General features: G+C 41.3%; 2 protein-coding genes across 2 annotated transcripts in view; both read right to left on the reverse strand.

Moving 5' to 3' along the window:
* Positions 1–2,255: 2,255 nt before the first annotated feature.
* Positions 2,256–8,949, reverse strand: LOC142210141 (phospholipase A2 inhibitor NAI-like). Its single transcript, XM_075279168.1, has 5 exons — positions 8,894–8,949; positions 8,298–8,414; positions 5,490–5,636; positions 3,650–3,811; positions 2,256–2,449 (listed from the first exon to the last, which is right to left on the reverse strand). Exons 1-5 carry the CDS (start codon positions 8,943–8,945, stop codon positions 2,256–2,258), a joined length of 672 nt encoding a protein of 223 aa, XP_075135269.1. The 5' UTR covers positions 8,946–8,949.
* Positions 8,950–16,379: 7,430 nt separating this feature from the next.
* Positions 16,380–17,824, reverse strand: part of LOC142210142 (phospholipase A2 inhibitor NAI-like) — a 9,655-nt gene continuing 8,210 nt past the window's right edge. The window contains exon 6 of the mRNA XM_075279169.1: positions 16,380–16,396. Coding sequence (XP_075135270.1) covers positions 16,380–16,396 — 17 coding nt within the window. The remainder of the gene's footprint in view (positions 16,397–17,824) is intronic.

The raw sequence follows: 17,824 nt of genomic DNA on the forward strand, positions 1-17,824 counted from the left end.
GCTTGTGCAGCGTGGGTCATTTGTGGCTCCAAACAAGATGGCGTACTGAGCATGCTCAGTATGCTCCACCACAACCTGAAGTGGCCGAGCGTACTGCGCATGTGTCAGAGGTACTCAATTGGTGGGTTGGTCAAAGAACTTCTCCCCATAATTTGATGGTTTCCTCTATCATTATAGTTTCCTCTCAGACCCCAAAATGTAAGGGACATGGTTAAAATGAAAGAATACAGGTCAGTGGGTGGGTCTTAGATCTGGTTCACTTCTGTGTTCCGGGAAATTACCCTATCCGCGTGACATATGCAGAGACTCAATGAAGGGAATGAAGAAAAGAGAAATGCAAATCCCATCAATACAGTCCTATGAAAAAGTTTGGGCACCCCTATTAATCTTAATCATTTTTTGTTCTAAATATTTTGGTGTTTGCAACAGCCATTTCAGTTTGATATATCTAATAACTGATGGACACAGTAATATTTCAGGACTGAAATGAGGTTTATTGTACTAACAGAAAATGTGCAATATGCATTAAACCAAAATTTGACCGGTGCAAAAGTATGGGCACCCTTATCATTTTATTGATTTGAATACTCCTAACTACTTTTTACTGACTTACTGAAGCACAAAATTGGTTTTGTAACCTCAGTGAGCTTTGAACTTCATAGCCAGATGTATCCAATCATAAGAAAAGGTATTTAAGGTGGCCAATTGCAAGTTGATCTCCTATTTGAATCTCCTCTGAAGAGTGGCATCATGGGCTACTCAAAACAACTCTCAAATGATCTGAAAACAAAGATTGTTCAACATAGTTGTTCAGGGGAAGGATACAAAAAGTTGTCTCAGAGATTTAACCTGTCAGTTTCCACTGTGAGGAACATAGTAAGGAAATGGAAGACCACAGGGACAGTTCTTGTTAAGCCCAGAAGTGGCAGGCCAAGAAAAATATCAGAAAGGCAGAGAAGAAGAATGGTGAGAACAGTCAAGGACAATCCACAGACCACCTCCAAAGAGCTGCAGCATCATCTTGCTGCAGATGGTGTCACTGTGCATCGGTCAGCAATACAGCGCACTTTGCACAAATAGAAGCTGTATGGGAGAGTGATGAGAAAGAAGCCGTTTCTGCACGTACGCCACAAATAGAGTTGCCTGAGGTATGAAAAAGCACATTTGGACAAGGCAGCTTCATTTTGGAAACAAAAATTGAGTTGTTTGGATATAAAAAAAGGCGTTATGCATGGCGTCCAAAAAGAAACAGCATTCCAAGAAAAACACTTGCTACCCACTGTAAAATTTGGTGGAGGTTCCATCATGCTTTGGGGCTGTGTGGCCAATGCCGGCATCGGGAATCTTGTTAAAGTTGAGAGTCGCATGGATTCCACTCAGTATCAGCAGATTCTTGAGAATAATGTTCAAGAATCAGTGACGAAGTTGAAGTTACGCCGGGGATGGATATTTCAGCAAGACAATGATCCAAAACACCGCTCCAAATCCTCAGGCATTCATGCAGAGGAACAATTACAATGTTCTGGAATGGCCATCCCAGTCCCCAGACCTGAATATCATTGAACATCTGTGGGATGATTTGAAGCGGGCTGTCCATGCTCGGCGACCATCTAACTTAACTGAACTTGAATTGTTTGTCCAAAATACCTTTATCCAGGATCCAGGAACTGATTAAAAGCTACAGGAAGCGACTAGAGGCTGTTATCTTTGCAAAAGGAGGATCTACTAAATATTAATGTCACTTTTCTGTTGAGGTGCCCATACTTTTGCACCGGTCAAATTTTGGTTTAATGCATATTGCACATTTTCTGTTAGTACAATAAACCTCATTTCAATCCTGAAATATTACTGTGTCCATCAGTTATTAGATATATCAAACTGAAATGGCTGTTATAAACACCAAAATATTTAGAACTAAAAATGATTAAGATTAATAGGGGTGCCCAAACTTTTTCATAGGACTGTATTTGGTGTTAATGTTAGCAAATGAGAAGATCACCAGAGCAAGATTTCTGCAAAAATTGAACAAGCCTGGAGGGAATTCTCTAAGCCATGAAGCTAATTGTGTTGTATACTCAGATAGCTCTGCTCTCATCGATACCACCTGGAATTAGAAGTATCCATCAATCCAGCCCATCGTCAACTCACAGATTTATTGTCTCAAAAATAAATACTGTACAGCAATATATTACATTTGCACAAGCCCTTTGGAAATAATACAGGAAGGAAGGGGTTAATTACTCAAAAAAAAAAAATTACAAAAAAAATTTAATAAAGAAAAGGAACAAAAACATCGGGGTCAAGAGGCCGCCGTTCAGTGAGAGCCCTCCATTGGTGCAGGAATATTTCTCCATGACAGAGAATTCACTGGTGCTGAAGGACTGACTGGCGATGCTGCAGAGCAAAGGAGTGGCGCAACCCCGCACCGCCATCGTAACAGGCTGCGAACCTGGGGGGGAGATAAAAGGTGTCAACTTCGAACTATCTGAATAAAGGGGGTCAAATCAGTGAAAGCATTTGATACATATCTATCTTATCTTATCTATCTCCTATCTATCTATCTATCTATCTATCTATCTATCTCCTATCTATCTATCTATCTATCTATCTATCTATCTATCTCCTATCTATCTATCTCCTATCTATCTATCTATCTATCTATCTATCTATCTATCTATCTATCTATCTCCTATCTATCTATCTATCTATCTCCTATCTATCTATCTCCTATCTATCTCCTATCTATCTATCTATCTATCTATCTATCTATCTATCTATCTATCTATCTATCTATCTATCTCCTATATATCTATCTCCTATCTATCTATCTATCTATCTATCTATCTATCTATCTATCTCCTATCTATCTATCTATCTATCTATCTATCTATCTATCTATCTATCTATCTATCATCTATCTCCTATCTATCTATCTATCTATCTATCTATCTATCTATCTATCTATCTATCATCTCCTATCTATCTATCTATCTATCTATCTATCTATCTATCTATCACATATCTATCTATCTATCTATCTATCTATCTATCTATCTATCTATCTCCTATCTATCTATCTATCTATCTATCTATCTATCACATATCTATCTATCTATCTATCTATCACATATCTATCTATCTATCTATCTATCTATCTATCTATCTATCTCCTATCTATCTATCTATCTCCTATCTATCTATCTATCTATCTATCTATCTATCTATCTATCTCCTATCTATCTATCTATCTATCTATCTATCTATCTATCTATCTATCTATCTCCTATCTATCTATCTCCTATCTATCTCCTATCTCCTATCTATCTATCTATCTATCTATCTATCTATCTATCTATCTATCACCTATCTATCTATCTATCTATCTATCTATCTCCTATCTATCTATCTATCTATCTATCTATCTATCTATCTATCTATCTAACTATCTATCTATCTATCTATCTATCTATCTATCTATATATCTATCTCCTATCTATCTATCTATCTATCTATCTATCTATCTATCTATCTATCTCCTATCTATCTATCTATCTATCTATCTATCTCCTATCTATCTATCTATCTATCTATCTATCTATCTATCTATCTATCTATCTACCTATCTATCCATCCAGTACTATGGACTTACCTGTAACTATTGTGCTGTGCATTATACAGGCTGTCTCGCCTCCAGCACAGCTCATGGTTTCGGTCGTATAACACCAATCCGAGTTCACGGTCAAACAGCTTCGACATTTCACCCCATTGAGCGCAGAGGTGGTGTTGGTGGAGTTACTGGTGGGGGCTGTTACTGAGGGATGAAGAGGGAGATCCTTCCATGAGTATCAATTGTTCACATCGTTTCTCGCCAACATTGATTACACCTACAGTAAATAACATTACCATAGCCACAAAAAAATTCCTTTCTGTGAACTACAAATTTTCCAAAAATTACACGTCCAGCTGAGATCAAAATTTTTGGGATTTACCACTCACAAAGCACTAGTGCTTTGTGAGTGGTGAATCCCAAAAATTTTGAGCTTGGCTGGATGTGTACTTTTTGGAAACGTGACCAACAAGTGACCACTGGGGCTCAATTACGGGCCTCTGTGATCCCCAGGACATCATTCAGAAGGCCTGAATATAGGCTAACTAAAACATAGACAGGCTGTAATTCACAACATAACCACTAAGTGGCCACAGATAGACTATATAGGATACACATCTCATGACAAAATATCGCAAAATCATGTTGTTTTGAAAAACTGGCCATCTTGTATCACATGTGTAGACATGTCCAACTAAGAGGAAAGGTAAGGTCCAGGTAGTTATGTCTATATCCATTTCCATAACTTAGACCAGTGATGGCGAACCTTTTAGAGACCGAGTGCCCAAACTGCAACCCAAAACCCACAAAATTTTCGCGGAGTGCCAACACGACAATATAGACTTAATACTATGCGGATCCACAATTGCGGACAGTTACTGACCAAAAATTACAGTCATGTGGGGCTTTACAGAGCTTTCAATAATACAAACAACGTTGTACTGAAATGTAAAGGTCTCGGCATTTGGTACTTTGAACAATTAATTTTCACTATTTACATCGCACAGGATCTGTTTTATAGTTACCGTGTAATATTCTTACATCCTGTACTAATATCACGTCTGCTATAAAACAGATACTGTGTGATATAAATAGTGAGGGGACCCCAGACAGTATTATATGCTCTGCAGTGGGCCCACCACACAATATTATATTCTCCACAGTACCACAGTAGCCCCCCAGTGTTATATGCTCCGCAGTAGGTGTCCCCCCCCACAGGATTATATGCTCCACAGTGGCATCCACACACAGTATTGTGTGCTTATAAATAGGCCCCCCCCCAGTATTATATGCTCTTTAGTACACCCCCCAGTATTATAAGCCACCCCAGTATTATAAGCCCCCCCAGTATTATACACTCCCCCCAGTATTATAAGCCCCCTCAGTATTATACACTCCCCCCAGTATTATACACTCCCCCCAGTATTATACACCCCACCCAGTATTATAAGCCCCCCCAGTATTATACACTCCCCCCCAGTATCATACACCCCACCAAGTATTATAAGCGCTCCCCCCAACATCATATACACAGTGAGCCACTCTCATACTCACCCCTGAAGAGCCGCCGGCATCCACCTTCTTGTCACTGGCGGCGCTGATGACGTCATCGCGCCCGCGTCGGGGCAGAGGTCAAACTCTGCAGCCAGTGTAGGCCGCGGTCGCGCGATCCGCGGCCTACCCTGACAGCTTTCAGCTGTATGTGCATTTGCACATACAACTGAAGGCAGTGATCGCTCATCAACGGGGAATCCTGTACCGGATTCCCTGTTGGTGAGCGATCCGGGCGACCGCACGCGTGCCAGCATGGAGGGCTCTGCGTGCCCTCTCTGGCACGCATGCCATAGGTTCGCCATCACTGACTTAGACTATGAGCACTTACATGTAGGAGTTGATGGAACACAATTATCAGTGAAGCAACATGTAGAATTTGTCTGGACTGTACCACCGGGTATGGTCATGGTTCCAGATACATTACAATTGATCGGAGGGGAACATGACCTAGAAAATACTTGTGTGCTTAGTCCACCTGCACATAGACAATAGGGAAAAAAAAACAATTAATAAATCATCAAAATTTAAGTCACATTTTCTATATTCAGTTTTTTATGGTCTCAAAAATACAAAATTGAACTCCTATTTAATATATTATATTATATATAAGTATTGTGAATGCTCGCTCTGTATACAAATGGTTGCTCAGCCAGAACCCCTGGTCTAGAGTGAAGGGGCCATATTGTCCTGCAGCTCCATATGCTAAGGGCTAGTTCACAGTTTTTTGGCAGCGTATTTGGACGCAGAATCTGCCTCAAAGTCCACTGCCAAAAACGGCTCCCATTGACTTTATTGGGAACCGCACGCTTCTTTTTTCCGCTAGCTAGTAGCAGAGAAAAGAAGTGGCATGCCTTATCTTGCCGTGGATTCCAAGGCTGAATCAGCCACGGCGTCCGCAGATCGAGACACGCTCCAGTTTAGACCCATTCATTCAGGCCTACACAGGAACGGGTTGCCACGACGGAATGCCGATGTTGCAATGGTATTGTGTCGCGGCGTAGAATGTTCACACGGCGAAAAAGGTTTCCGCGACCTTTTCCTCTGTAATAAATAGGGCAATGCTGAAATTTCTATCTGGTGTTTTGATCCCTCCATTCTTTTAGTATTTGGGTCCCAGGAGTTGGGGGATTCCAGTGTAGTGCTTGGTTTTTTGTAACAATGTAGCAGTCCTTGTGTAGGTAGGGAAAAAATTCAAGGAATCTGTAATGGAATTGTAACAATAGTGGTGGGGCAATGGATGACTATATACAAAAACAAACAATAAAAGGATAGATGAAGAAGATGAAGAAGAGGGAGGTAAAAAGAGGAAGAAGGAGGAAAAGAAGGAAGTAGAAGGGAGAAAGAAGATGAAGAAGAAGCAAATAGTACAGCTCAGAAGAATAAGGGCTGGAAAGGGAATAGATGAGGAGAGGAGAGGAAGAAGAAAAGTAAAGGAGAGAGAAACTGTAAAACTAAATATAATAGAGGAAGTAGGTGGGAAGAGGAAAAGGAGGAGGAGGAGAAGAAGGAGGAGAAGGAGGAGGAAGAGGAGAAGGAGGAGGAGGAGAAGAAGAAGGAGGAGGAGGAGGAGAAGAAGGAGGAGGAGAAGAAGAAGAAGGAGGAGGAGGAGGAGGAGGAGGGGGGGAGGAGGAGGAGGAGGAGAAAGAGGAAGAGGAGGAAGAGGAAAAGGAAGAGGAGGAGGAAGAGGAGGAGGAGGAGGAGGAGAAAGAGGAAGAGGAGGAAGAGGAAAAGGAAGAGGAGGAGGAAGAGGAGGAGGAGGAGGAAGTGGAGGAAAAGAAGGAAGTAGAAGGGAGAAAGAAGATAAAGAAGTGAAAGGTACAGATCAGAAGAATAAGGGCAAGAAGGGGAATAGATAAGAAGAGGAGAGGAAGAAGAAAAGGAAAGGAGAGAAACGGTAAAGCTAAAGATAATAGAGGAAGTAGGCGAGAAGGAAGAGGAAGAAAGAAAGAAGAAGAAGAAGAAGAAGAAGAAGAAGAAGAAGAAGAAGAAGAAGAAGAAGAAGAAGAAGAAGAAGAAGAAGAAGAAGAAGAAGAAGAAGAAGGGGTAATAAGGAAGTAATGGGGAAGAGAAAGGGTAAGGATAAGGATGTGGGAGAGTTAGAAAAGGAAGAGGAAGAAAAAAAGAGGAAGAGTTGAAGGGAAAGAGGAAAAGTAAAGACAAAGAAGAGGAGAATAAAGGAAAATTAGAGGGAGAGTAAAGGAAAGAAGAAGAAAGCGTAATAAGGAAGTAAAGAGAAGAGAATAAGGAAGAGAATGAGTAAGGGATAGGAAGTGGAAGGAAAAGAAGAGGAAGAGTAAAGAGGAAAATAAAGGAAAAGATGAAAAAGAGAGGAAAAAGGTGAAAGTAAATGGAAAGAAGAGGAAGTGGGTTGAGAGGAAATGGAAAGGCATTTAGTTTTCTTCCAAGTGTGTTGTGCTCTCTGCCGCTTTGCTAGGGAATGCAAAGTACGAACTCCACAAGTAAGACCTGACCTGAGGCTCAGCGACCACTCCTATTCTATATCGCCATTATATCATTATTATAGATGAGCAAGTCGTACTCGATCGAATAGGTATTCGATCGAATACTACGGTATTCGAAATACTCGTACTTGATCAAGTACTCGATCGCTTGTAGTGCGGGCATGCGCAGTCGGCTCTGCCCAGGCCCGATGCCTGGGCAGAGTGAATTCAGAGTCTGAAGACGCCGCGGGGACGCTGCAAGGAGAAGACTTCTCGGAGGATCCAGCCCGACCCTCACTCATGGACTTGGTAAGTATAATTTGATCGAATGTTGCCTACCCCTGAAATGAGCATTTTCTCCCCATAGACTATAATAGGGTTCGATATTCGATTCGAGTAGTTGAATATTGAGGGGCTACTCGAAACGAATATCGAACCTCGAACATTTTACTGTTCGCTCATCTCTAATCATTATCTCTTCACCACATTGTTTCATTCCATTGTATTTGCATATGTACACACTATTTAGTAAAGTTGTAAATTTATGGAAATTTTTGACATCTTGCAGAAAAAGAAGATACAGGATAGAAGAAATAAAGGTGGCAAAAGAGAAGCAGAAGTAAAAGAAAGGAGAGGAAGGGGAGAACTGGAAAAGTAGAGGGGAATCGAGAAGACATAAAGACGAGAAGACTTACTTATGGTAGTATTGGTGTACCTCGCTTCACAAACGTAACCTGGCTGGCAGATAACACTGACACCCGAACAGGTCGGAGCCATGGAGGTCACACACAGCTGGCAGGAAATACAGTGACCTGAAACATCAACATTATTCCATTAAATTCCCGAAATGCCCAATTCTATGATGTCTATACCAGTCCCATCCCATCACGTATATGTTATTAAAGCAGTGATACAATATTGATATGGATGAGTCTAAGCTGCAGATATGGCCATTGAGTAAGGAATGCGCTGGATTTTGCTTTAAGTTAAAAAATAATTGTGTTTTTGCCCCATTTCCTCAAGATGATCGTAATGGATTGCAACAATGTAGCCACAAAAACTTCCTCCTACTTTGCCATAACGTGCATGCTACATCCTGTTTCGGTGCCCCTATAATGCCCAATGTTATCTCTAAGGAAGCCTCCATTTTAAGGGAGGCGGGTAAGACCCAAATTCAGTTCTGTGCTGAAAGTTTTTCTAAATTTTTGGTTTTCTATAGTGTACCCATCATAAACATATGGTAAAATTATACAGCAAATACATTGAAAAAAAAAATCAAAAATATACCTACCTTTTGCTGAAAGACCTAAAAGCAGACAAAAAATTCCAAAAAGAGACCCCATTTTCCACAATGTTCGGTGTGGTGAGACACTCAGGTGCCGTCTGAATGGCTTTAGACTGGTTTTACATAATCCCTTCTGCTCAGACTTCAGGAATTTAGGTGTGTGAGAGTCTGACGACAGGAGGGGGTATGACCGGTGAACCTGAAGAATGGGCGTGGACCTGTAGACTGCAGCCAGACTTGTCAAATGTGTTCTTACTCTCGATCTCATCTGTGGGAGAAATTCACCTAGAATACATTTTCTGTGTCATCATTTAGTCGCACAGTACTAGTCAGAAATCGGGGGATAGTTTACATTCCCTATGAAGTTTTTGTGACTTTTTTTTAAAATTAATGTAAGAGGTGGTCTATGACCAGAAAACATGACAGTGATGCACCGGTCAGTCAGAAGGTGGTGTTGAACTTCATCTCTAATGGAACTGAACTGTAGTACCAGATACCGCCTGTACAGGAGTGGCGCTGTTTCTAAAAGAAAACGGTCACTCTATTATTTTGGACAACCTCAATTTTGCTACACTGCACCAAATACTCAGCCGTCATGGCCGACTACTACCAAAGGCTCTCAGCCCACATCCCAGACTTCACATCAGCAGACGAGAAGAAAAAAACTCTACATCCCACTAGGGGAAGAGGAGTCCAAGGTGGAGATTGCTGCCCAATATGTATCCACCTGCCACCAACTTAGGGGAAGATGAGACCCCAAGGATTATTATACCGCAAATCGCCCACCCATACCCAACTCATGTCCATTGTCCACCTGCCACCAAACGAGGAGAAGATAAGAACCCAAAGACTATTATATCCCAAATCACCCACCCTACGCCTGCCCATACACACATGTCCATTGTCCATTTGCCACCAAACAAGGTGAATGATGAGACCCCAAGGACTATTATATCCCAAATCACCCACCCTATGCCCGCCCATACCCACCACATGTCCATTGTCCACTTGCCACCAAACGAGGAGAAGATGAGAACCCAAGGACTATTATATCCCAAATCACCCACCCTACACCCACCCATACCCACCACATGTACATTGTCCACCTGCCACCAAATGAGGAGAATGATGAGAACCCAAGGACTATTATATCCCAAATCACCCACCCTACGCCCACCCATACTCACCACATGTCCATTGTCCACCTGCCACCAAACAAGGAGAATGATGAGAACCCAAGGACTATTATATCCCAAATCACCCACCCTACGCCCACCCATACCCACCACATGTCCATTGTCCACCTGCCACCAAACGAGAAGAAGATGAGAACCCAACGACTATTATATCCCAAATCACCCACCCTACGCCCGCCCATACCCACATGTCCATTGTCCACTTGCCACCAAACAAGGCGAATGATGAGACCCCAAGGACTATTGTATCCCAAACTACCCACCCAGAAAGCTGGACTTGGATTCCACACATCCCACTGCACGAGGCCGAGGGCGAGAGCTGGGTTGACCCGCAGGTGGCGCTGTGCGCTGGAAGAGTAACCTGCGGGACCCCATCCTAACACACATTCATCACTTTTGTATCCTATTTTCAAAGTATCTTGTATTTTGTGTGTCAAGTTGCAGTTTTAGCAAGAAGAAATTGTGGGTACGTAATTAGGGAATATAAACATATAAATATAAACATTTTTATTTATTTTTTTCCATATTTTTGGGGAATTAATTTTATACAATCCCACATGAGGCCCAGAATTGAAGCTATATTTTTTGTGCTAATAGAAATTAGGAAGCTAATAGAGAATATGCAAGAGAAGAGTCGATGAAAGGAGGTAGGGTACGGGGACAGGAGTGATCTGTATGGAAGCAGTATGAAGGGTTAATTTTTCTCTCCTGGAATGGAAAACACAATGGACAAATTGAATTCAGAATTGGAGGTTGATGTCATACAGAAAGAGTTGAGGTGGAACAGAGTTTTGGTTCAGGGAGGAAACAGAAGTATTTTTTTTTTTAGTTAAAGAGTATGGGGAGGAGAAGGGGCAGAGTCTTCCCCAGGAATACTTTGTCCAGCCTTTATTTTACTTTATCTTGTCTCCTGTCAGTCTTGACTGGAAGAGATGGAAGCTAGTCAAGTCGGCTGTTCTCCGGAATCATACTGAGGACCTTCCAGGGTTCGTGTCATGCAGCCCTTAAAGGAGAATGGCCATTAAAGGGAATTACCGTATATACTCGAGTATAAGCCAACCTGAATATAAGTCGAGGCCCCTAATTTTACCACAAAAAACTGGATTATGGGATAATGTCCATCCTTAAGGAGAAACCACCTGTTAGGTGTGTGGAGACTTAGGCTGCATTCACATGGAGTAAACGCTGGCGTTTTTTGTGTGTTTTTTGCACATAGCGCCGCGTTTACGCCGCGTAGCGTCGCGTTAACGCCGCGTATACGCCGCATTAACGCCGCGCTATTTAGCGGTGGCGTTGCCCGGCGTTAACGCGGCGTATACGCGGCGTTAACGCGACGCTACGCGGCGTAAACGCGGCGCTATGTGCAAAAAACACACAAAAAACGCCAGCGTTTACTCCGTGTGAATGCAGCCTTATACAGCCATAGTCGCTCCACTGTAAGGGATCATGGGAGGAATATGCAAATCTGTCTCCCAAGATGTAAATAGGGAGACAGTGCCTCTGTTATGCTGCCCTCTATAGGAAACATCATGCCCGACTTTCCCAGAAGCCTTTACTGCATAATGCGGGATTTTTACCAAGTCAATTTCTCAGCTACAGACCACTGTTTCTCTATTTCATCCCTATTTCCAATTTACATCTTGGGAGACAGATTTGCATATTCCTCCCACAAAAAACTGGGAAAACTTATTGACTCGAGTATAAGCCTAGGGGGGGAAATGCAGCAGCTACTGGAAAATTTCAAAAATTAAAATGGTCAGAGTTTTTGGGTGCAGTAGGTGCTGGGGGAGGGGAGGGGGTGTTTTGGTTGTCTGTCTGCCCCTTCCCTGAGCTTGAGGACTGTTTTTTCTTCCCCCACTTGGAATTCAGTCTGGCTGAATATAGGGGATCTGCAGTGCTCCTATTAACCCCTTCCCGACGGAATAGGAGCACTGCAGATCCCCTATATTCAGTAGACCGGGCACTGTCAGACACAGGGATACCTAATGTGTATGAGTGTCACAGTCATTTTCTACTTTTATATGTATTCTAGGGAAAGGAGGGATTTATAACTTTTATTTATTTTATTTTTTTATTATAGTTTTTTAAAGCTTCTTTTTTTTTTCACTTCTTTATGGGAAATTATATACATTACTATTGCGGGTGGTCATAGACTCCCCCCCAAAAAAAAATAAAAAAATAAATAATAATAATAATAATAATAATAATAATAATAATATATATATATATATATATATATATATATATATATATATATATATATATATATATTTTTTTTTTTTTTTGCTTGTTTTGAATATAAGCCGAAGGGGGCTTTTTCAGCACAAAACCTGTGCTTAAAAAGTCGGCTTATACTTGAGTACTCCCATATCACCCCATTGTAAAGTATGTGAGGGGTTAATTCCAGTTCCTAAACTGTAACTTAGAAAAATAGAGAAAAATAAGCTAACCCTGAGCATATAGCCAGAAGTAACAGATAAGAGGCTTCCCCAGTGACCCTGAGGCTTGTATTTTGATTAAATGTGCTGATCTTTGTGTCTATGTGCGTATTAGACTATATCTAGTTAAAACCAGTTTTTCCTGCCCCTCCATACTTCATGCTGGCGGATGTAAGTTACCATATTTGAACATCGCAATACATGATGGCCATAACAAGACGCATAAAGTTCACAAGATATGAAGTCAGTGCTAATCTCTTGTTTTGTCTGTCATCCATTAGCATGAAACCTGGAAGCTCATGGCATCCATTTCATCAGACTGTGCTACACACTAAAATGGACAACACGGACAACCATGTCTCATGTATTGTTTATATACGTATTCATAGTTTGTAAATGCCCATTTTGTACTTTGACCAATGATAATTCATATTTCTATATGATGTAGTTTGTTATGCCTAAATTAGCATACAGCCATTATTCCTCTATAAAAGCTAAGTAATATGTAATAAACTTTGGAACATCCTGATCACGATACTTGTGTGTCTGACTGTGTTCTCCGAGCAGTTGCTGTGACGTCACCAATACACCTATATTGATTAATTAGGACTACAGCAACATATCCAGGGCTGATTACCCCTAACGAGTCATATGTGCCTGCACAGAAATGACAAAAGCTTTATACTCCCTATGCCAGTGCAATTCTTCACTGAAGCCATTGGAATACACCTCGGCTTCAGAGCGCAAGCGCAAGATCTCAGGCACATGCGCAGTGAGGCTGGGGTGTACCTCCCTTGCTTCACTAAAGAACTGAAACTCTTCAGACTCATCTCTAGGTAAGTACTGTATAAAGGGTTGTCTTTTTGGCTTCGAAACAGGGCAATTTGGGACACTAACCCCCTGAGATTTTTTATAAGATCTACATAATGGCCCTTCCCCTCGTCTTCCCCAGTTTCAATTACATTTTTTTTCATCATACTTATTTACTATGGAATCTCGTAGACTGTTGTACTTAGCGAATATTGGTTTGTCCATTTTTAAGGGCAAGATGGCTGCCGATCCTTGGTAAATGGGCAATGATAGATCAGAATATGAAACCCTATTTCCTAATATTATACACCCCCTTCTCCCTTCCCCTCCTCCCTTTTACCATAGAAACACACAAAAAAATATAAACATGATCACCGATTGGACTGGAAAAACCTGTTTAATATGATCTATATGTTTGCGGTCGGCCTCGGAGCTTCACATGCTTTCTAAATGATCTGTCAGAAATGAAAAGTCAAGTGCGTTTTGTAATAAACCCGAACCAGGGCCATGAGGGGCACTTGTGGCAAGTTGTGGCCAACTCCTCTATTGACAACACAAGGGCCAGTTAGTTGCCCCAATTTTGCCCCCTGGGTCACATTATTAGGGCACCTGCGAGGCTTCCACCTGTAAAGTGGAGAAGGAAACAGATTTCTTTAATAAGATATATTAAGAAAATTAATTGGAGTGGTCCAAAGCAGTAAAGGATGGTGACTTACCTTTGCACACAGGAACCCTGTGAAGTTGCACCGGCTACAACAATGTTCGGGGCGGCTATCCCAATCCAATGCCATATATTCGTCTGTCCAGAATAATGAAGTGGAAGAGGGGGGTTGTTACCAGAAGTGTTATCACCCGAGAAGAAAAAAACGGGGCAATAGAAATCCAACCGAGGCTGAGGCCCCACTTGGAAATGCAGCTTTTTTTGTTGCAGTTTTTTGCGCCAAAGAAGAAGGTAGAAGCCTAAGTATTTTCTATATGTTCTATATATATTTCCCATTCCTTATTAAGCCATTCTTGGCTTTGGCTCCAAAAATGCTACGAAATTTGCAACAAAAAAAAAGCAACATTTCCACAACGGGAGGCCTCAGCCTAATAGCTGCTTGTTGAGGAGAGTTGGGAGACCCTTATTCCGAGTAGATGGTTGGCCGAACCCAACCAACTTGACAGATTTGGTCTAATGTGTATGAACAGCTAAAGGCTTATGGTTAGAGACTTCCCCAAGACAACAAATTTGCACTGACTTGGACGATGTACTGTAACAAATCAACATTATTTCCCATAATGCATCTCCGAGGTAAGGTGCAGATGACCCCTGTGACCTTATAGTGATAGAACCCTCCATATAGAATTCTGCAAAAATAATTCCTAGTGAGATGTTAATCCAATTGTTGACATTTAATGGCCATTGAGCCATCAAAATTAAAGGGGTCATCTACTCTTCATTCTCCTTCAAGACCCTTTCATCTAAATATAAAGTTGTCTAGTAGTCTGCGATTATGGTCTGACATAGTAGTCATGTACCCAAAATGATACAAGACTTTGATAACATTCTTGAAAAAGTTGACTCAAATTTTATTTGCGCGCAAGTTGTGTCTCGCTGGGTATTGTTGATCCCTAAACTGTGGAAATTATTAGATTCCATGTGGACTTCAGTCTATGCATTCAATGTTTTATAGGGAGTCTCTACTGTACGTTGGAGGAACGGGACCGAAACATAAAGGAAGGATGAAAATTTATTGTTACACAACGAAAGACAAAAAGACACCTTTGATGGCGGGAAACCTTTTTCGTAGCTCAGGGCACATGGACGTGGTTATATGGAAAGACAAAAAGCTGCATAAAAGGAGAGTCTGGGGATACAAATTTACAGAGGTGTCCTACTTTAATTTAACTCACATTTGGCTATGAACCTCAGTTTCTCAGTCAACCAATTCACTACAATATTGTAACAGGTTAGCAGAACATCTGACGGGCTGAAGAGCACATCACAAATACTAGGTGGCTGGACACTTATAGGGTAGACATCTTGTGACAGAATATCACTCAGCATTATTTCTTTAAAGAAAATAGTTAAAACAGAACGTGTAAAGCAGGATGACTTCTCGTGGGAAAAAAAAAACATTCCATGGTCATGTGATATACAATCCATGGTCATGTGATATACAGTCCATAGTCATGTGATATACAGTCCATGGTCATGTGATATAGAGTCCATGGTCACGTGATATACAGTCCATGGTCAATGTATAGGAAGTTCTTCTTCTTTTCCCTTCTGCTCAATCCATTTCTGTCTATGGCTCAAAAAATAAAATAAAAAATGCAGCAACAAAAAAAACTGTGTGCATGGGGCTTTAGCCTAAAAGTGTAGGTCTGTCCTACAGAGAAGTTGCCAAGAAAGTCAAAGTCCTAGTCAATATAGTTTCCTATACCATCAAAAAGCACTTAGAGGCTTGAGGAAACTCTGACGGGAAGAGGTCGGCAGACCAAAGGGCATTACAAAATTGTCGAAAGTTTTCATGGTCAGCACCTCAAAGCACAAAATTTTCAGCTTAATGCAGAAAAAAACAAAAAAAGACAAGTTTCCCTTTCAGCTGTGAAGAGAAGACATTTACCTTCAGGATTGACAGATCAAATATCTGGAAGAAACATTTTTGGTACATCCCGTAGGGCTTTTGGTTGTCAATGGTTTTTCATTGTGTGATACTAAGGGCTCATTCCCACGATGTAACACGGTGATCATTCTGGCACGTAAACACGTGTCAGAGTCAGCGCTTCAAAACAGAATCCCATTGACTTCAATGGGTTCCGTCTACAGATTTAAATCAATGGGAAGCTTTTTAACCCATTGATTTCAATGAGATACGTGAGTTAAACGGAACCCATGGAAGTCAATGGGATTCTGTTTTGAAGCGCTGACTCTGACACGTGTATACATGTCAGAATGAGCGCTGTGTTACATCGTGGGAACGAGCCCTATAACTCCCAAACATAGAGGAGGAATAGCAATGGTATGGGGCTCTTTTGCTAGATCCAGAGATGCCACTTTGCTCATGATGGCTGACACACTGGACAAAAAGATCTACCTCAACATTACGATGAACCATACAATACAGTCTGGTGTAGGCCTAGTTGGGCGGTGGTTCATATTACAGCAAGACAATGGGGAAAAAAAATGAAGAATTATTCACCAGAATTCTGGTTAAAAAAAACAAAAAAACAAACAAACTTGATAGTCTTCAGTAGTTGATACCTATTTAAGGGCTAACTAATAATGCTGACAGATTACAACGTTTCCGAACTCTCGGCTCCTTTCTCAAGTAAATTTAAAAACCATTTCTGAAGGATGAATATTTATGTACAAAAGGACACATAGGAATAGAAATCTAGGAGGAAGAGGGGTAGAGGCTCATTAGTAATTGGTAGAAACAATGTAAACAATTCCAGGTTCTTATCAGTTCTCAGGGTTCTCAGGGTCTGGGGAGTAAAATGGCGCCACAGTATGCTAATATCTTCATGGCCAAGCTTGAGAGTGACTTCCTATCCACCTGCACCACCAGGCCTCTGGCCTACTATTGTTTCATTGACGATATCCTAATTATTTGGACTGGGTCTGAACAACAGCTGAAAACCTTCCAGGAACAACTCAACCAGTTCCATCCCACCATCAACCTGACGCTCAATCACTCCTTCTCTGAAATAAACTTCCTGGACGCAGTCATCAAGATACAAGACAACAAAATTGAAACATCGCTGTATCGGAAGCCAATTGACCGAACAACCTACCTAGGATGGGATAGCTTTCATCCTAAACACATAAAGAACTCCATTGTATACAGCCAGGCTATAGGCTATCAGATACCATCGCATATGTTCTAACCCTGCAGATAGAGACGAACACCTCGGAGTCCTCAGAGACACATTCTTGAGGCAGGGTTACCATCCAAGGACAATTGATAAACAAATCACCAGGGTCACCAGAATACTGGATCGGAGTTATTAAAATACAATACCAAACAGGAAAACAACTGGGTGGCCCTGGTCATCACATATAACCCCCACTTGGAGATGCTGAGAGGTATCACAAGCAAATTACATCTACTACTACAAAAAGACAACCGTCTAACATCCATATTTCCAGATCCCCCTCTCCTGTGCTACAGACAGCCACCAAACCTCAGCAGCTCACTGTCACCTCCAACTAACACAGGAACATTTCCATGCGGAGAGAAAAGGTGCAAAACCTGCCCTCACATACTAACGACTGACAGGATAGAGATACCAAACTCTAACAGGGAATATAAAATCTGATGTACGTTCACCTGCAGCACACCCAATGTAGTGTAATTAATAATATGCACCAAATGTCCCACTGAAAATCAGTATGTTGGAGAGACCAGACAGCAACTTAGAATGCGGATGAATTCACATCGCCATACAATTAGAGAGTGAAGAATGGACCCTCCTGTATCAAAACATTTCTGCAATGAGGATCA

The sequence above is a fragment of the Leptodactylus fuscus genome, chromosome 6 (assembly GCF_031893055.1).
Source record: "Leptodactylus fuscus isolate aLepFus1 chromosome 6, aLepFus1.hap2, whole genome shotgun sequence".
NCBI lineage: Eukaryota > Metazoa > Chordata > Amphibia > Anura > Leptodactylidae > Leptodactylus > Leptodactylus fuscus.